Below are 20,470 nucleotides of genomic sequence, written 5' to 3' on the forward strand. Positions count from 1 at the left end.
CCTACAAGCTTAAAAAGTGCCTCATAAAAAGTCCCTTTCATGGTGAAATCCTTGTTTCCTGAACAGTCAGGTTTTAAAGTTGGTTGTCCTCTGTCCTTCCGTCCCTTTGTTGATGCTGCATCATATTGTCTGTCTGCCTGAGTTGATAACAGCAGTGTAATGAACTGAGCGACACTTACAATCTGAGCTTCCCCTCTCTCTCTTGCTGTGCGTTGTGGGTGTGGTCTTCTTCAGAGTGTTGAAATCTTATCGGTATGTACAGCCAATCAGAGATCAGCCTGCAGCCGTGATGTAGTCTTGTTGTCACGTCAACCACCAACTTTTCTTTCGGAATTTTGATCTTCTTTGGTTTCAACTCCTTGTTTGTTTATTTCATTATCTCCATTCTGCATGTGTTTTTATCAAAGGTGTGTTTTTCTTCTTTTCTTTCTTTTCTTTTTTTTTTTTTAGTGCAGTTTTTTTTTTTTTCCTTTTTAATTTTGCCTTGATCTTATTCAGATTACTTTTATTCTAACACTGCAACACAATCTCATTCTTGGCTGAAATGTTCCAGATGAAATTGGCCCAAAGTAGAAACCAGTTCTCTGAAGTGGCCTCAGTTGGATTTTTATTGGTTACATACAGCTTTCTAAATATATTTCTCCATATGCTTGTTTCATTGGTGTGCTTTTCCCATAGCTGCCTTATTTTTTTGGCTTTAGCAAATAGACAGTGTGTCCATCCTGCGATTGTGACTTATTAGAGAGAAAAACAATACTACTTTTGCAAAATACAAAAGCAAAATGTGGTGATTGTATTCTGACTGAAAAACTACTTTAATACAGAATAAAAACATGTACACGTCACAGCTCACTCTTCACATAATAAAACAAAATTTGATATTGGCTGTAATACAACTAGGGCTGTTCGATATAACGATGTATATCGGATGACAATATAAAAACGTCTATCGTTTCATTTTACGCTATCGTTTGTTTCGTGGTGTCGTAAAATAAACTGTTTACAGCAATATTTTTTCATCATTTTGATGATCACTGTAGTGGCTATCTTAATTTCTTAAAGTTCTCTCTTTCTCTTATATTTAATATAACCACACTACGGACGGACAAGCGCCTGTCTTTATGTGTTGTTGTTGTTGTTAGCAACAACAACGACGGTAAAACCATCGAGTGGCTCCGCTGTCCACTTGTTTGATCCTGTTGAGACTTTTCAAAATAAACTGAATCACGTGAAAGGGTATGCAGAAAGTTTACGGATGAGAAGCAAAAAAGAGCCGTCAGGTGCTAAAAAATAAACCTTCGACTCAAACTTTGAAAGAAAACGATGGCCGTTACAACTTATGTCTAAAAATGTATAGTTTCATGCATCGGTTAAAACACTGGACTCCAGGTAAAGGACGCCCAGCTGGAAACACTTCACGCAAGTTGAGTTGCTCGAGATTCCAGAATTTACATAAAATGTTACATTTTTGTGATTTATACCATTGTCAGGACGATAAATGTATTATATCGGTATATGAGATTTTGGTCATATTGCACAGCCCTAAATACAACCATTCTAAATATAACAATAACTGAGGTAGATTCAAATAGAAAGATTTGTGCTTTAATGTGTTGCTAATTGAATCAGATTTCAAAACAACATGTATTTGTTTTTCTGTACTATAAATTCCAGAAAGTAACGTTTTCTCTTTTTTGGTACTTGACTAAAATTACATTTACACAAGCATGACTATATGAGTTTGAATGTTTTTGTGAAATTGTAAAATTCTGTTTTTAAAACATGTAACTGACTGCAGATTTTTAACAGGAGACCATAAACATTTGTTTTCTAATTTTACACATTCTGGGTACCCGTTATATAGCACCTTTTTAAATGTTTGAATAGATTTGGATGTTTGTGAGTGTTTTTAGTTTGATTGAGGCCTCATCAAGATGATTGGTGGTTCTCTGAGACAAAGCAAGACTGACGGCTGGTACAAACAATTTTGGTCTAATCAGTCTCTAGGCCTGTTTACTGTTTGCTTGCTAGCAACAAAGTAAAGACTATCATAGCTAAACAATCAAATCTGTTGACTTTCTCCATTTGCTGTACATTTTGATGCTTTTCCTACATAGACATCAGAGGTGTTCCATTTCGACATGACCATCCTTTGTTTTACTGTTCTTTCTGTCAGTCAGTTCAGCATGCTTCACTGTTGACATCTCACTGTTGTAATGGTTGGTGTGGTTCTGTGGAAAAAGTGACTAATTAGAAGGGATTCATACCAATGTATTAATGCATATGCTGTGTACTTGTGTGTTCCAGTGAGGAAGAGAAGATTGCTTCTTCAGAGAAGTACTCAGTAGTGGAGTATGTGGAGTCAGAGAGAGCAGGCATCAACAGCTCAGCCACAGCCTGCTGTCCTAAAACTGGGTCAGATATAGCACACACAGTCTCACAGTCACTACTTAAGTTTGTTTTTGTCTTATAAAAAGCCAGAGTCGGCACGTGCTCTGCAGTGTTCAGCGGTCGTCCGTCACACATTTGTCCCTGAAATGTGCAGGACTTTGCAGTATTCATTGCTACTATCAGATGTGCTTGCAGAATCTGATAGTCAGATTATGTTTCTTCATAACTTCAAGTGCATTAATAGTAATGAATCATCACATTCATCATTTCTGTTATATCGCCATCCAGATGCATCTAGCAGCTATGTCAGTGCCCCACGTTTCTCTGAGCTGTGAATAATTGCAGGCCTTTCCATTTTGGTTAAATATGAGCCTGGAAAATAAAAGATGTGATTTAAAAAGTAGTAAATTGCTTTTGATTAAAAAATAGTTAGCCTAACAACAAAGTAAACAACTTCTTTCCTTCCCTTTTCAATTGGATTAGACCTTTTCCAGAAAGCAGGTCATTTAAAGTCTATGAATAGTTCCAGATTACCTTCAAAGTCTGCTTTACATCAGCTCAGTGAATGAGGTATTAAAACTGCATGGCAGACAGCTCCTTTGGGCTCTATGCCAACAGTTAGAGATAGTTGGGGTTTGGGGGAGAAATCCTGACTGAGTGATCTCCTCGTGTAACTAACCCTCTTAAGTCGAGTTGAGCATCGCACCCAGAAAAAAAGTTCAGTATAACTCCTGGCCAATCAGAGCTTGGTCAGTTGCTCTATTGACTGGAATTTATTTATTTTTAAGAAATTATAGGTGTAGGAATTGATAAATGACAAGACAAAACTGTTTTGCTGCAAGATACAAATTATCTTGAGCTGATTTCCATTACAGCCTTTTCTAAACCGTTTCACATGTTCTGGTATTGTAAACTGAATATATTGTGTTTCTCTCCTTATTCGTGTCCTGGCAAGTAGTGAGAAATGTCGGCCCATTGTGGAGCTACCCAATGGTCCTCTGGAAGAAATGTCCCCCACAGAGGAGGCCAAGTAAGTCTGACTGCCTTTGTGATTCAAGTTTGAATTTCATTAGAATATAATCAGTCTCTTCATAGTCTTCATTTATGCAGTGATATTTCCTTCTGTCTTCAAAAGGTTCCGTATCTATATCTCATTCCTCTTTTCTAGGCTCGACAGAAGTTCTGTGTCCTCTGAGCCAGCTGTAAACGGGCCAGCATGAGAGTCACTTAATGCCTGCCAATGGCCAGCCTGTTCTGCCATGCAGGGCCTTTCTCCTGGTCAGCCAGCAGAGGCTGCTGCTCACAGCTGTTCCAACCACATGCCCCATCAGGACCAGCAATACTCCCATCGTCTCATCACTGAAAGACAAATGGGCAGACAGGTGTACAGACACAAGATGGACTAAGAAGTAAAATGAGAGACACTCAAATGGATACGGAATAATTTTTTTTCTGCATTTGTTTATATACTATTGTACTTAGGAGGTGATGTGTGACTGATATCCTGACTCCCAAAATTAAATAGTAATGTTGCGATGGTTAAGGAAATGATTGTATGAATAAAATATTTTATAAAAGGAAAATGTATACAGAAGCATAAGTTGAATTACCACAGAGAGGAATAGCTGATTCATGATCAACCAATCACCATGTTGTTGTTATTGGCTGCATAACAGGCTGACACTTCAAGTTAGAGCTATATTTAAAATTTCTCCCCCACCGTTGATCTGTCTCTGAGCAGAGCTGCTCTGACCAATTGAAACAGTTTTATTTTTGTTGCAGCTAATTGCAAATGATTTTTCTCTTGTGATCTTCTGCATTGAATAACATTTGAGCTGTTTTGGTATGTTTCTTTCTAATTTATTATGGAGTTGAGATTGTAGTAACAAAAAGGGGAAAAAAATGACCATAGAGATATACCAACACTGTCTCTTTCTTACTGGCTGCTTTCATGCTAACTAGGTTCTTACCTCGCAGCTGGAAGGCTAAAGAGGAGATGTTTGTCACCACAACCTAAACTAGGAGCTATAAATGCATTAAGAATATGTTCGTTTTTTGTTTTTATCGCAAGTGCTCTTCAGATAACTGGTTTTCAGTTTGCTGGGTCTCCCTTTAGATTGCATTATATTTTTTAAAAATGTCGTTCCAAGTTGAATATTCATCTCCAATGTGCAGAACTGTCAATTCAGCCTGCTACTATAGTAAAATTGAAAGGCATTTAATTGCCAAACTATACACAGAAGTAGAGGATAAATTTATTTAATAATAAATAAATACATTTTGCCAAAACACACAGCTGCCACATGGGTTAGGCCCAAACAGCTACACAATCTACAGTCTGTAACTCTGTCAGCTGTGGAGGGCGAGCAGATGGAGCTACTGTGTGTAGTCCCACCATCTCGGCATTAGAAAGATATTGACTGGCAAGGCTTGGCTCTGGAGGTTTCCTCTATAGGTAAGAAAGTGTTGGTTTTCAAAATATGGTTGTTTTTTTTGTTTAAGTCAATATCTGTACTGTTCAGCTCAAGCACACATACTCTATAAAAAGGTTTGAGTTTGTGATTTCCCATTGAATGCAATACATAATTTCTAATGTGTGCTAGGGACAGCACTTTTCATGCCTCATACATCATGTGGAAGCTGTGTGTTTTCTGCGTTACCTTTTGCAAGATTGCCTTGTGTCCACCCTCATGGGCTTACATGTGACAATCAGGTGAAATTGTTTCAGCCAATGACTGTGTGCCAGCAGGTGACACTGTTTAGACCGTACAGTGGGTGAGGTGGAGGTACTGCTGTAGAAAGTTTGGGCAAAAAAGTTTAATGGTGACTTCAAATGATGTACTCTGTCAGCCAGTCTAATCAATGAAAGCAAACATTCCTGCTAGATTACTTTGTAATATGAATGGTGACATTTTACTTTTTACCTGCAAGTTTTTAAGATAAAATGATAAGGATTACTTTTACAGTTATCACATCAGACGCTCTGTAGTGTTTTAGCGTCTGGTATGTGTTCATGTGTAAGTTATTCCTGCAGAGCAGGAGGTCCAGCTTGAGTAAAGCACCCAAGTTTGAAACAGTTTTATTTCTATTTTCATTGACTTCATTCTTGTTCATCAATGTTTTGTTGGGAATCGTTCTTCACTTTAAAACCACATTCATAAAGCATTATTTGGAAAATGGTTTGATTTATTTTGGTCTCCAGTTTTAGAGGTGGCAGCTGGATCCTGAGGTGTATGTTGTGTTTGGGGGGTTCTTAACATTATAAGTGTCTAACTTTCTTTTTTTTTGGTTTGGTTTTTGTTTTTTTTAATTTGACCAACCGTTGGTGCCCTGGGCAAAACCAAACACTGGCTTATCTTGATTGGCACTATTACTGCAGAATGTGTCCACACAGGTTTGACTCTTGTATTGAGCACTAAATGCACCAATCACCAATACTTGTAGGATTTTAAAGTGGACTTGCCATGCTAGTTTCCAGCTCTGTTCTTTCTCTTGGACACCTGGACAACCTAAACTGCTGTGTAACCACCTGACTTAGAATAAGAAGCTGCAGATAATATGATGGTAAAAAAAACAGACTTCAACTTGCCTTCTCTTCTTTGCTTTAACCCCTTACTTTGCTCTCACCAAATTAGTTGAAACGTGGTTCCTAAGGAAAATGGTTTTGTGACTTGGTTTTCTGTACCAGGATTGGAGATGAAATGAGAGGTTTACAGGTAATGGTTCACATTCACTGCTCTGTTCAGTTGTGCATATTTCTAGACTGTCAAAGGCACAACCCATTTTCTGTTAGATTAAAGCTGTCAGTGGAAACTCGAGTCGGTTTAATATACTGATGTATATTAAATGGTGGTAATCGCACCCATTTTCCTGTCCTCTTGGGCTTTGCTTTGAAGACCAGCACCACATTTTGCACAAAACCTCTAGTATCACCGAGACCTAATTAGCAGCGTTACGGTAAATGTGAGAAATCATTGTGTTTAAAGTTAACAGGTTTTAAGATGTTTCTCCATTAGAATTTTTGGAGTTGGCGCATCAGGGGTTGCAGTGTTTAATTGCTCATGTCAGACCACATGACACACTTGTGCTTCCAGTGTAAATGATAAACACGCCTTTGTCATTGTGCCGGTTTTAAAACCGAAAACTGAGTTTTCCTACGCGGCTTCAAACCATCCTCCTAACGGTTATTTCGCTCCGGAAGTTGTGGTGTGTGCGTAATATACACAAACGATGAGGATGAGAGGAGCCTCCATGGTTGTTTCTCTGCTGCATTATTTGAACACTGCCCCCAAGCGACATACACGTGGAAGAAACCACACTAAACCTGCTTACACACAAGAACTTATAATCAACAGATGAAATGTTAACATTGAAATAGCATAAGATTTACAAGTCATCTATTACAAACTACTCAAAAATGTACTATGCTGCCAAAGAATATAAAAAATTGTGGTCTTAATGTGCCTTCCTATCATTCCTATCATCACAGAATCTATGTCCGAATAAAAGCTGCTATAACGACACCCCCCCAATCAATAAAGACGAATATCGATTGAACATTAAATGGTTATTATTAGTTTGTTAGTTGTATAATAGCTCGATCTTTGCACTGGTAGGAGTGCGTTGCCTGACAGACTGCACTCTGGGTAAAACCCTCCCATTTACGTCAAAACAGCAGCTTGGTTAGCTCTTGCTAGCTAACCTGACGCTAGTTAGTGGTGCGTCAGGTTCACCAACCAACTTTAATGGTTTTTCGCGTCTGTAGGCCATCTTTGCTGTATGCAGTGTCTATTTTGTTATGAGACATGCAGGATAGGTACAACGAAATAGGCTTTGTCCAGCAAATACTCGGTTTGAATTTGGTGCCGAGAAAAAATAGTACAAACCGAGGCAATGACACATCTCTCAGCGACTTCTCAGGTGGGCTAATGTTTGGTAGCTTTTCAGCTAGTCTTTATGTCTTTGCTGTCTACCTATGCTAAAGTATTTGACTGAAAAAGAAGCCATTTAAAATGTACTGCGAACAGAACCTGTCACTATGGGTCATTAGCTAGAGGCTAGTTTATACGCAATGTTGTTGGAGTAGTTGGTGAAGCTAGCTAACTTCTACTTTGTCTAAGCGATTGTTGGGTAGTCAGAAGTCTGCATATTGTTTTGTAATTTGAGAGTCTCTAATGTTGAAGACCTGTGTAAATGATACTGTTAAATTCCACTGGTCATGGCTCTTAGGGTATGACCATTGAGTAGTGTCTTCAGTCTCTATGTAGATTTGACAAATGAAATGTGCGCTGGTGTTCTGCCAGAGTTATTTTTCTGTGACACTGAACACAGCAATCATTTTGCGTTGGTGTGTTACTAGTTGTTAAACAATGAAGATCTAGAGTTCTCCTTAATGTTTAGTCAAGTCACAAACTGGTCCTCATTAAGGATTCAACATCATTGTCATGTTTTTTCAGTGAACCACTGTCACCCCTATGGAAATAAATCAAATAAATACATTCGTGGTTATGTAATATGTTCACTGATTGGCATGAAGAGATGCATAACTGTATAATTGTGTTTTCCCAGAGATGTGGTATGGCGTGTTTCTGTGGGCAGCGGTCTCCTCTCTTGTGTTCCACCTGCCTGCAGCTTTACTGTCCCTAGCCTCACTGCGCCAGCACAAATTTGCCCGGTTCATGCCCATTGCGATCCTCCTCATGGGCATTGTGGGACCAGTGTTTGGGGGAGTCCTAACTAGTAAGCCTTTTACCTGCATGTGCTGTTGTTGTTTTAATGTATGTATTTTTGAATTTTTTAAAATGAATGATATAACTATTTGTGATTACATTTATTTCAGCATTTATTAAAAAGATTTGTATACCCGCATATTATAAAATAGAAGGTATTTTCAGATGCTTCCTTGTTTCCTAAGTATCACCACAGCAGATTAGTCCACACAGGAGGACATGAACTTGTGTCCGTCTGAGCCTGATCTCATACGAGGGATGTATTGCATGCTAGGCAGATGCCTTTGTGTTTTCCCCAATGTAAAAGAACCGAATGAATTGGACCATCACTGAGCAGTGCTGCTGGAAACCTGTTCAGTATGCAGCCAGTTCATTTAAGCTTCCACAGTGTGTGGGTCTACTAGTCTCAATCTCAAGTGTTTACAAATAGGACTCAATGTGTAAATTAGTATCGCTGTAGCTGAATTGGGTTGTGAGCACACCACAATGGTTCTTAATGAAATACTGAATCTTAAGATGGATCAAAGCATCAGGAAATTTTGCAGTTTTTAAGATTCATAATAGATGATAAGTTCTGTATTTTCTCCTGAACTTTTATTTAATGTTTCCCAAGTCAGTCACTTAAGCTTGAGTTAGTTTCCAGAGTGCATTTGCTTGTTTCACTGTAGTTTTTGTTCATGTTTAGTTGTTAAGTCTTCAATATTTTCAGTGCTACTTGTAATGTCTTATTTTAATGACTTCGGAGGTGTCTGATAGCCATATGTTATTCTGAAGTTCAAAATGGATATTACTACAATGTTTATTCATTTAATTTTGAAGGCAGGTGATTCACGAGTCTCAATAAGCAAACGCACAAAATCCTGATTGGACAAGTCGTGATAACAAATTTAAACAAAGTAAATGCATATTCTTAAAAAAAGTGCATTATTATTATTATTACAGTGAAAAGATTAAGAGAACTAGGGATATTCTTTTTATTATTATTATTATTATTATTATTATTATTAATTCAGTAAAAATCTAATTAGATTTTCTTTAAGAAGTGACACAGTCTACATTCAGTTGCAAATTTGATATTAATCCACCTGTTTCCCCTGATGATGGTAGGCTAAATCATCCATGCCCCACTTTCTCTCACATCTGACAGTAACATAACGTGTTGTCGTCCGTACCTTCCCCTCTCTGGTCTGCTCACCTGACAGCAGAAATGGAACAAACTAGGACTATTTTATGACATCCAAGAATCTTACACTGAGACACACACAGGCTGCCCTTACGGGACAACGTTTATGGTTACAAACATCCCCTAATTAGGGCATGAGCTGTACCAGGCAACCCTGAATACCCAGCAACCCACAACTCTTTCTATTTAAAGCTCAGAAAACCCCAAAAGAAAACATGATTGTAAGTACAATAACTTCTTGAAATTTTAGATAATGAATAATAATGATATGTAGTGAATACATTGACCAAACTAATGGTTATTATGATTTTTGCAGTAGTCAAGCCTTACATTCAGACCCCAAGTGTGAGGTTCTGATTAATTGTTGCTTATATCAGGAGGTCAGCAGGCCAAAAGGTGGTTTGTCGGCAGAGCTCTGCTTATCAGTAAGTCAGAAGCCAAATTGGAAAACACACACGCTTAATAATTTTCTTTCTTTCTTTTCTTTTTTTAGGTGCAGCCATAGCAGGTGTGTACAAGGCAGCAGGGAAGACGATGATATCTTTGGAGGCGCTGGTGTTTGGTGTCGGGCAGTCGTTTTGTGTTCTCCTCATCTCCTTCCTCAGGATACTTGCAACCCTTTAGCAGTGCTAAGTTTGATGTGGACTTTCTGGTGAATACTGGCAAGAACAGTCCAGTCTGGGTTGTGATGTCATTTTCTATGGGTGGATTTTTTTTCTCAACTATCAAGAGAAAGGCAATGTGTAAATTGATGGAGTGTACGCTATACAGCACTGAATGCTCTAGGTGTTAAATCATTTGTATGATATTGACTGTAGGACAGCATGTTGCTACATTCACATCCAGGCCTCCCCATCCTACATCCAATGAAAGTTACTTAGCATTGTCCCAAGTTTTTTCTAAAGTCAGGTGTCGAGCTGAAATTCTCAGTTTAGGAGTCTGCGCTTTCAAACGTAATGTGAAAGCAGCAATATGCTGTTCTCGAGTTAGCAGAGCAGTTCAGCAGCAGGATGACACTAACCTCTCTCAGGGGCTGTGTGAGAGCGTGTGTACGTTTGTGCGCACACGTGTGTGTGTGTGTGTGTGAGAGAGAGCGTGCGTGCATGTGCGCATGCATGCACATTTCTCTGCCAGAGTGACTGCATAGAGATAGAACAGCAGATGGGCTGTTGTACTGTTAAAATGGGGAGATAATGGTTATATGCAAGGTTAATGCTTTTTCTCTTGAGGCCTTAATTTCTATTTTCTACTTTCCAAAGTGGTGTTTATCTTCAGGGCTATCTTTCCTTAATTCTTTGTCCTGCTGCTCCTTGGGTTCTCTCTGGTGTTTTTGGTTGACATTTTTTTTGACTGCCTGTGTGTTAATAATAATACTTCCAGGTTGGTTAGAAGCACCTATATGTCTCCCTCTATTCCTCTCAGCTTATGTCTTTCACACAGGGATACAGTGGAGATGCTGTTATAAAGCTGATTGTTAAGTTCATAGCCCTGAAAATGCAGCCTGTGTCTTCAGAGCTTCTCTGTTCACCTTGATTGTTCTGTCTTTAGGCTTGATGGAGGAGGGCGAAGATTATCAGATTGCTAAATCAACAGAAAGTGATAAGTTTTTAATCTTTTAGCTCTTTGAATGATAGTGTGTTTTTAAGGGTTATTTTGTAACAATGAACTGATTTGTATATATTCAAAATTGTTTCCAGGTCTTTGTACATTTTCAGTCTTTATGATTAAATATAAATAATTTTCTGCACTAAATGTGCATGTATAAGTTTCCACATTGTGACAGCTTTTTGGTTGATTTTGGTATCTGAGAGGTGCATTTACAGTAAACTCTACAAGTAAAACACAAGTCATTATGTTTACTGTGTATATATAAGTAACTATGTCACAAGTAATTAAGATGGAAGAAATGTATTTGTTTTTACAGGAATGAGGTGTGATATGGTCAGAAGCTTCTTCAACCTCTGTACACTATATAGGGCTCTAGGGGCTCAGACCAGTAAATGAGCTGTGGACCCTACAGGTCCATCTAATTGGTCCTAATATAACATTAATTGCATAAAGCAAAAAAAAGTTGAAGACTGACTCACAATCCTGTACAAAAAGAAAAAAAAAAAGATTCAAAGGTCTCCTCAAGCAGGCAGGAAAAGGTCAAGAAAGCCACTAAGATGTCTAAGCCATTTCCAAAGGATGACTCTCTCTTAATTTACTTTATCTATAGTTTTGACTGGAGTCCACACAAGGTTTAACTATTATTGACATTTAGCATATCTGCACCTTGCTATAGACTGTATATGATGTTATAAGTTTTCAAAATGAAGCCAAGCCATGAAAGTGCCTTAAAGATGCTCTTCTTAAATTGTTAGCAGGAGCCTTTTCCACTGGTTCCAAGAAATCTGGTTCTGTCCACTCTGAGAAAATGCACGAGTTCCTTCAGGTTCTCAGTCACATCCACCTCGTGCTTATCACATCCCAGTTACAAAAACCAAGGGTGACTGCTGAATGCCTGACTCGAGTCATAATATTTATACTCACACGTTCAAGGTTTTTAGCTTGTACAGGTAAAACAGTGCAATAAATGTATTACTGGGCATAACTCCAATCTTATAACGCATTTTACTATTTTTAATAACTGACTGTTTGGTAAGTCTGGCTTTTTTTTGATAATTACTTGCTGTACAGTAAAGATGACAGCTAAAGTCTCCTGTTACATATTAAATGATTTCTGCTTGTCCTGCAAGACCTCAGTGGATCGTTTAATACTGTTGACCATAATATATTTTTTTTATTACAACATTTAGTGCATGATGTAGATATTAAAGGTACTGTACTGCGGTGGTTTGAATCATCTGTCTAATATGCTCCCATTTGGTCATGTAAGTGGAGTCTTCTTCTCACACTAAGGTTAATTATGGAGTTCCACATGGTTCCATGCTAGAACCACTTCTGTTTACATTATACACGTATGCTTACTCTGGGTGGCATTACCTTGTCTTCCAGTAACACTGTGAGGAATCTGTAAGTCATTTTTGACTAGGATAGATCCTTAAATGTGCACATTAAACAAATATATAGGACAGCTTTCTTTCAATATCCTGTTTCATAGGGTTCAGGCTTCTTTTCTGTGAAACCAGCTCAGTTTTGGAGCCCTCTCCACTTTTAAAATTAAGCTTAAAACTTTCCTTTTTAAAAAAAACACATAGTTGGGGCTGAATCAGGTGAATCTGAATCCTTCCTTAGTTATATTCCAATATTCCTAGGCGTCTGCGGGCTTCCCATGATGCATTTTTTTCCTTTGTTTCTTCTTCACTCACCTTATTATTCTGTTTATGCACCAATCTGCATTTAATCCTTAGTTATTATTAATCTCTGTCTGTCTTTTACAGCATGTCCTCATTTTGTTTTCCTCCCCTCACCCCAACTGGTTGTGAGCATGTTTCTGACAGTTTTTTCTTCCTGTTAAAGGGGAATTTTTCCTCCCCATTATCACCAAACCACTTGCTCAACGAGGGTCCTACGATTGTTGGGGTGTTCTGTGTTTGTTTGTTTGTTTGTTTGTTTGTTTTTAATTATTGTAGGGTGTTTCGTTTACTGTAGAATGTGCCATGAGGAGCTATATAAATAAAATCGAACTGATGTCCAGCAGGGGCATTCCATCTGAAATCATTATAGGCCTTCTGCTCAACCATCATGCTTGGTTGAAACTTGGTCATGAAAAAAGACAATGGTAAAAAGCACAGCAACAGAATGGCAAAAAACAAAAGAATCAAGGTACAGACCTCAACCCAGTTGAAATAATGTGGCACTCTTAAGAGAGTGGTATATAAATGAACACCTGAAAACCTCAATGAACTGAAGCAACATTGTAAAGGAGGGTAGGCCAAAATTCTCCACAATGATGTAAGAGGCTAATATTCAGAAACAAAACAATTACTTTCAGTCATTGCTGCTGCATGTGGTTCTACAACCTATGGGACCGTGGGGTGTACTTAGCTTTTTATACAATGTTCCACAATGTGGAAAATAAATAAGTGACACTGTATATGTCATATTTTGCTAGTTAATCAGTGGCTGTATTTACCTAATTTTAATGCCTGGTATGTACCTGCTAATTATTTATTTCTTAGAATTAAAAGAGGGTGTACTTTCTTTTTCATGATTGTAGACATTTGTTTTCCCTTGAATATTTTTGCATTTAATAGTTTCCACTTGGATGTGATTTTTAGATATTTCAGTTATTTATTTCTAATTATTCCTCACATTTTAGTGTTTTGTTTTTTTCCTGCCAGAAACAGGCCTGCATACAGGCCTTAATGCAGGTTAGTCGAACACTTTAACCACTTGACTGCTGGGATGGTTTTTTACAATAAGGAGATGTGGTGTCAGAATGCCAAATCTGATGGACAGTCACACTGTCAGAAACACCAGGCAAACTCGATGACGGGATACAATTAGAGATGTCAGGTTAATGCTAGAACAGAGCAAGATATTTCACACATTCATGGGCTGTATATGTTCTGATTTAAAGGGTTTAAAGCTTACATTTATTAGAGGAAATAAGGAACCCGTGGTTAATAGTTTCATGATAGAAGATGTTTCAACTAAATTGTTAGTGTCTTAACGTTTTTTTGTCTTTTGTAGGTTGGGGCACAACCTACTAAGCATTGTTGCTGCATTGTTCCCTTTGTGGCCACAGTTTATCCATCTTTTGATGACCACTTCCAGTGTAATAATACACCATGTTATAAAGCACAGATTATCTCAAACTGGTTTCTTGAATGTGACAATGAGTTCATTGTGTTAGGTGGTCTCCACAATCACCAGATCTCAATTTAATAGTGCACCTTTGGATGCAATGGAGCGACAGATTCAGGACATGGATATGTATCTGACAAAACCGCAGCAACTGCAGGATGCTATCAGTTTGGGTCAATATGGACCAAAATCTCTGAGGAATGTTTCCATGGCATAGATTCAATGTTTGTTTGATCTGTACCATGAAGAATTAAGTCAATTAAAAAGACATAAAGGGGGTTCAACCCAATCCTGGCAAGGTCTCCATGACTCTTTAAAACCAAGTGTATTTGATACCTGAGCTTTTGTGACTTCCACAGTGTAAAAGTCTCACCCCCACCCAAAACAAAATAAACTGCATTCTACATCTTTAAGGAATAAATTGCCTGATGTAGCAAACATGATGCAAATTCACACTCCTATATGCAAGTTAACATTTAATTTGTTTTTAAAATTTTGTCAGAAGGTTCAGTCCAAAGGCATGCAGTAAGTGGGGTTAGGTGAATTGGGAACTCTAAATTGCCCATAGGTGTGAATGGTTGTCTGTCTCTGTTAGCCCTGCAACAGACTGGCGGCCTGTCCAGGGTGTACCCTGCCTCTGGCCCTATAGGTGAATCCAATAGATCATCTTGTTCCAATGCAATGTTTTGCTTGAAAATCTTTGGTCATTTATGTGGATTATAGCACATCCAGAGTTCGTGCTCATAGAGCTTCACTTGTTCCACATTTTGTCATGTTACATGTCATGCTTATTCAAAAATGGATTAAATTAATTTTTCACCTCAAAATTCTACACACAAAATTAGTAAATGACCGTCCCAAAAACCAAAATGGAAATACACACAAGTATTTCTAGTCCTTGCAAAATAGAACTGGGAGACCAGTAAGGGTCAAGGGAAAGATGAATGTCGCCATGTACAGAGATATCCTTAATGATACCCTGCTCCAGAGCACTCTGGACATCAGATTGTGGTGAAGATCTAGCTTCTAACAGACAAACAACCCTTAACACAGCCAAGATAACAAAGAATGGCTTTGGGACCACTCTGTGAATGTCCTTTAGTGCCTTAGCCTAATGTCTTTTAGGCTAAGTGCCTCAGCCAGAGCTCAGACTTGAATCCAGTCTACCTGAAAATGGCCATGCACCGATGCTCCCCATCCAATGTGATAGAGCTTGAGAGGTTCTGCGAAGAAGAATGGGAGAAACTCCCCCAAAATACATGTGTCTGCCTATATATATATATATATGCATATATAATATTTGTAAGTGTGAGTGTAATTTTTTAGTAATACATTTGCAACAATTTTAAGCAAGCTTTTTTCACTTTGTCGTTGCTGTGTGTACAATTTTTAAGGTGAAAAATGATTTAAATCCATTTTGGAATAAGATTGTAACATGAAAAAATGTGGAGCAAGCGAAGATCCATGAATGCTTTCTGGATGCACTCTATGTTTAAGATTTACCCTCCCCACGCTCCACAGCAGGGCACTGGACCTCTCCCAGTTCAAAAACGATTAAAACTGCATGAACATGACAAAGATCCATAGCTATTAACCCAGTATCCAAAAGACCCAGATTGCAGTTTGATCAAGTATCGACTGGGTTGGTGGAGGCATAGTTTATTTACAAAAGCTACTCAAAGCTGACTTTGAACCTAACAGACGGAGTCAATGATGTGTTGAACAGAGAGAATTTATAACTGAAAGGTATTTTTTTTTTTTACAAAGAGTTAAATTGCCTTAAGATAATTTTAATACGTAGTAATAAGTTCATAAAGTAGCTGTAATATTGTCTAAATATTGAACATTGTTTTGTAAAATGACTTCTACCTTTTACTTCAGTAAAGAGATGGTATATTACTTTCGCCACTTTGTAATACAGTTATTCAGCTCAGGACACTATTAACAGCACACTGTTAATGTCATTTAACAATAACAGTTTTACTGCTGTAGACAGATGGGGTATTCAAACATACACTAAGTGCGCCTCCTTCTGGTCACACTGAAGTACTGCTGGTGTTTGGAGAACAGCCGAAAGAGCAGTGTCCACTCCACCTACACGTTGGGAAAGCTGATGTTTTTTAAACACATTTTATTTATGCTTTGATGGTATTGTGCATGTAAAAAAACAAAATCGGCATAAAAAAGAGAAAAAATGTACACCCAGTCTCCTCTACACTGCAGAATGACGACTGATGGTGAAGCCTATACAAGCTTGTCGTAGGTCGCTAACCTTGCTGAACCTTGTGTGGTTTCTCATTTAATAATAAAAACGTGTTCGCTTTGAGTGTGACTACACAGTTGCGCAGGATTTATATCATGAAGTAAGTAAAACCTGCATCCTATAATTCATACAACTGGAACATTTTGGTGGCTTTCATTGAAATATACAAACTTAATAAAAAGGGTAAAAAGTGCTTAATTAGTATCCTGGGACGCACATAATGACAAATGTAACAGTGAATATAATTGTTTGCATTGGAAATGTCACTGTTTTTTTTGTTTTTGTTTTAAGATTTGTTCCACAAGTGCTGCATCTGCAATGCCATTATGTGGATCTAAAACCAAATGAAAACAGACTGGATCTATGTGACTGTTTTATTTTAACAATTGCTCTGAATTTCTTCAATCCCTCCTCAGACAAAAGAGAATAAAAGTGAAACTAATAAAAACTTCAAACATTTCAAACAAGTAACTAAACAAAATTTAGAAAAAGGCACTCTGAAAACTAAACTGGGACTAAAGTCAAATTAAAATCTAAATGCAGAAATAAAAACTGATGAACACCACATTATAACACCTGTGTTCCTCTGGACCCACCTTCCATCAGTGATATGTGGGAGAAATGGAAATCCAGTGTCTCCAAAATACCAGCAAATTTTAAGCATGTTTTTTATTTGCACGAGTTCAAATCCCCCCAAAATGAGCCATTAAACTTAGACTATAACAGAAGTTTCACCATTCTCAGTTTCATGTCATTCGTGTGAACAGAATATGGTTATCTGTCAGAGAAATCAACAAATCAGGACATGCAACCTTGACTTGGAGTATTTTCTGACATTCTGCAAGAAAAGGAGGCTGAGGTCTTTCAACATCTGCAGGAAGCTCCTGAGGATGTTTTACCAGTCAGTGGTCACAGGAGTACTTTTCTATGGCGTGGTGTGCTGGGGGAGCAGCACAGCAAAGAAGGACTCATCCAGGCTGGAGAAACTAATCAGGAAGGCTGGCTCTGTGGTCGGCATGAAGCTGGACACTCTGGTGACAGTGGCAGAGAAGAGGACCTTTTTTTCCTTATATTTGACTGTGCAATAATCACTGTGCAATATACTCACTCAAATGAGCAATCCTATTTATCCATATTATATATTCTGTATCTATATATGTGTATATATGGTGTATTTATGCTTATATCCTTACTCTCATTCCCCTTAATGTATCTGTAACATGCAACTTCTTTCGGTGCTTTGCTACTGGAAACTGAATTTCCCGGAGGAACCCACCTGAGGGATTAATAAAGTTTCATCTAAATGGTTATTCTGATTAAAACGTGTGGCTTATGTCGTTTCTGTCACTAGAAAAACACATTCACCCATTTTCTGTGGACTGAACATGCATTTATTGATAATGTTTGTATGCGGACATGTGAACATATTATCGCAAGTCAGTGCAAAAACCATTTGGAAAGAGAAGATCAACATGTCATCTCAACAGCTGGTGAAGAACAGGGAAGAGAGTGCTGACTGGTCTTCATGTGAGCGTTTGGTCTTCCACCTCATCTTCTATTCCTTCTTCTTGTAGTCCTCCAGGTGAGCCAGTACCCAGCCAGAGGGACCCAAGATGGCCACAAAAAGGGCCGTCATAGCGATTACCTGCTCCTGAGGGGTACACAAAACCACACCGACAGTTATTACAGCTTTGCTTTTTTAGGTTTTGAATGTTTGTTTACACCTCCGTTTTACTTCATTGATTAAAAAAGAAGAGGAAAAAGGAAGTGTTAAAAAAGAATTGCAGACTTAGTTTAAGTAGTTACTTAGAGTTAATAAAATAGAAACACTTGACTCAAAATCACACAGAAATCCCAGTCATTAATTATATTTACCAGTGCCTCCTTGTGTTGGTTATGTTAAAAAAAAATGTGACCAATTTGACAAAAACTAAAGACATAAATTGTAAGAGTCTTTTTGGAAAGTCTATTTGTTATTTCTATTTCAGGTATTTATTGTTTCACACTTAGCTTTAGCCTTTTGCCCAGGCTCAAATCATATCACTTGGCAGCATAAACACGATCACTGTCTAATCCCCCTAAAAATGAATTGTAATGTGGTATTAAGAGGAAATATATTTGCTGTAGAAAAGTATCAGTTCCATCCGTCCACAAGAGCTAAAACACATCTAATATATCTAAATATGTGAAAACGTTGTTGTTCTACATGTTGTGAGGTATCAACATAGTTGTCCCTCGCGTGGCCTTATCCACGGGCAGTGTGTAACTATGCAACCATTGCCCCAGTTAATGATTAAGCCCTTCCTGGAGACGAAATGAAACCAAACATTTCATTGTCAATAACTTCATGCTTATTGTGTCGCTGCGACATTAAAAGCGTCACAGTGAGCTGAAATAGGCTGTTCTTCCCTAAATGCAGTTATTTCTTTATGTATTGTGTGCTTTTCTGAAAAGCATGCTTCTCTGTGTCTGACCTTTCCTGCATCAAGGTTAGTCACCCGTTCAGCGCGGCTGCGAGTGTTTCTGCCGCTACTGCTGTTAGACAACTTTATCAAACTTATGTCTAAATGTGGAAAAATACCAAAACGCTTGTTCGGCTTCACTTTCATTTATTAAACGACCGTGCGCGGTCTTCAAATGTAGTGCGCTGCGCACTAGGCCCACATATTCGCAGCTGTCACAGGTCTACGTGTTGGAATTAGGCGGAATAATGGCGAGATAGTGGCGCACTTATCAAAGTCTTAAAAATAAACTGGACTTGCAAGTCACCGTGAAACAATGGCGCGAGGAAACGAAAGATATCCTACATTTGCTATTTTTAATTATGCGATATTTTATATACAATATTCAGTAAATAAGCAAAAGAAATTTCTTATTTGTAAGAGAGAGTTGGTCAAACAGGCAGGTTGCCCATCATATCATGCTAATATGTGTGTATGTGATGCAGAAGAACTGCTATTAAGGTTTAATAAAGCGAAGGAGCGGGCGATGAAGTTGAGCCTGTTGCTATTAATTAAGAACCTCTGCAACTTCAGCCGGGACAAGACCCCTGCTTCAGGCATGTAAAGCTCACAGAACGAATATGAACTCACCCCTGCAGTTACGGTGTGTTTAGCAGGTTTGGTCGTCACATTAGCCACAGAGACCAGCTGAGTCCTCAGCGCGCTCCTGAACAGTCGGGAGACGGTGGGCAGAGGCATAGCGTTGCTTCACTGCTGCCAGAAAGCCTGGAAGAGAGCCTGTACTCTGTAACTGACACTCAGCCTGGTGCAGCTTATCTGAGAGGTATGCGCAGTAGCCGTATGACAGGGAGAGAGCGTGTGCGCGCACGCGAGCCCCCAAGCAGCGTCGAAATTTAATTGGCCGTCTCGCCTCCGGGTTTGAACCGTGACCGATGAGCGCGGGGTCGTGTCTTCGCGTCACCACGCGCAGTGTCGAGGCTGTTTGTGTAGCCGTCCAGGAGACATTACAGTGAAACACAGTTCACAGATTTAAAAAGTTTAGCCTCGTCAACAACGAAATTCACGCTTCAGGTGAAGTCAGAGGTGTGTGTTTGTAGAGGGAGGGAATGTGCAGGAGGAAAGGCACAAGTGCTTTGCTCTCTCTGTAAAGGAGAGCGGGCAAAACGAATAAAACGACAACATCCGGTTTTGATTTCTCTGTTACCCCGTGATAAAAAAAAGAAAGAAAAAAGATCACCTTTCTCTATCGTATCTTTGCATTTATGATACTACATGACACATTCGTGAACTTGAGAGGAAGAAAACCCGGGTTAGGCTCAGAGCGCAGAGCTGAGAGCACAACGGGCCAGGCAGCAGTGCCTGTATAAGGACGTTTGTGTCAAGCATGGAGCGCACACACCGGCTCCATGCTGCTTTTATTTGGAGAAAATGGTCCCCAAAAAGATTTTGAGAAGAAAAAAAATATGATCTGTACATGATCCACATGTGAACAACATCGAGTGTGATTGATTTGAGTACTTACAACTCCGCAGTCCAGTCAACACACATTCATCAAACCATCCTACAAATGTGTATATAAAAACCCAAATAAGTAATAAAGAATGATTATTCACACATATTTACTTCACAAATCTGACCGTTTTCACTTTCAGAGAGCTGCCCGTGACTCTGCAAAGTGTTGGTCACATTC

The 20,470-nt window shown here is 38.6% G+C and overlaps 3 protein-coding genes across 6 annotated transcripts in view; 2 read left to right on the forward strand and 1 right to left on the reverse strand.

The window, feature by feature from the left end:
• Window positions 1-5,469, forward strand: part of ppp6r3 (protein phosphatase 6, regulatory subunit 3) — a 28,178-nt gene extending 22,709 nt beyond the window's left edge. For 3 of the 4 annotated variants that reach the window (XM_085413123.1, XM_085413125.1, XM_085413126.1), the window contains exons 23-25: window positions 2,308-2,415; window positions 3,347-3,421; window positions 3,560-5,469. In XM_085413123.1, coding sequence (XP_085269249.1) covers window positions 2,308-2,415; window positions 3,347-3,421; window positions 3,560-3,611 — 235 coding nt within the window. In that variant the 3' untranslated portion in view covers window positions 3,612-5,469. The remainder of the gene's footprint in view (window positions 1-2,307; window positions 2,416-3,346; window positions 3,422-3,559) is intronic. The other variant, XM_085413124.1, reaches the window with a different exon arrangement.
• Window positions 5,470-7,050: 1,581 nt separating this feature from the next.
• On the forward strand, window positions 7,051-11,073 carry tmem170a (transmembrane protein 170A). Its single transcript, XM_085413127.1, has 3 exons — window positions 7,051-7,311; window positions 7,960-8,130; window positions 9,797-11,073. The coding sequence occupies exons 1-3, from the start codon at window positions 7,197-7,199 to the stop codon at window positions 9,925-9,927; spliced, it is 417 nt and encodes a 138-aa protein (XP_085269253.1). The 5' UTR covers window positions 7,051-7,196; the 3' UTR covers window positions 9,928-11,073.
• A 5,733-nt stretch (window positions 11,074-16,806) lies between these two features.
• On the reverse strand, window positions 16,807-19,638 carry cox8b (cytochrome c oxidase subunit 8B). The gene is made up of 2 exons (XM_085411145.1): window positions 19,411-19,638; window positions 16,807-17,969 (listed from the first exon to the last, which is right to left on the reverse strand). Exons 1-2 carry the CDS (start codon window positions 19,516-19,518, stop codon window positions 17,874-17,876), a joined length of 204 nt encoding a protein of 67 aa, XP_085267271.1. The 5' UTR covers window positions 19,519-19,638; the 3' UTR covers window positions 16,807-17,873.
• Window positions 19,639-20,470: the final 832 nt, after the last annotated feature.

The sequence above is a fragment of the Rhamphochromis longiceps genome, linkage group LG7, assembly GCF_057381845.1.
Source record: "Rhamphochromis longiceps isolate RC_006_pf linkage group LG7, R_longiceps_female_GT1.1, whole genome shotgun sequence".
NCBI classification, from domain to species: Eukaryota; Metazoa; Chordata; class Actinopteri; order Cichliformes; family Cichlidae; genus Rhamphochromis; species Rhamphochromis longiceps.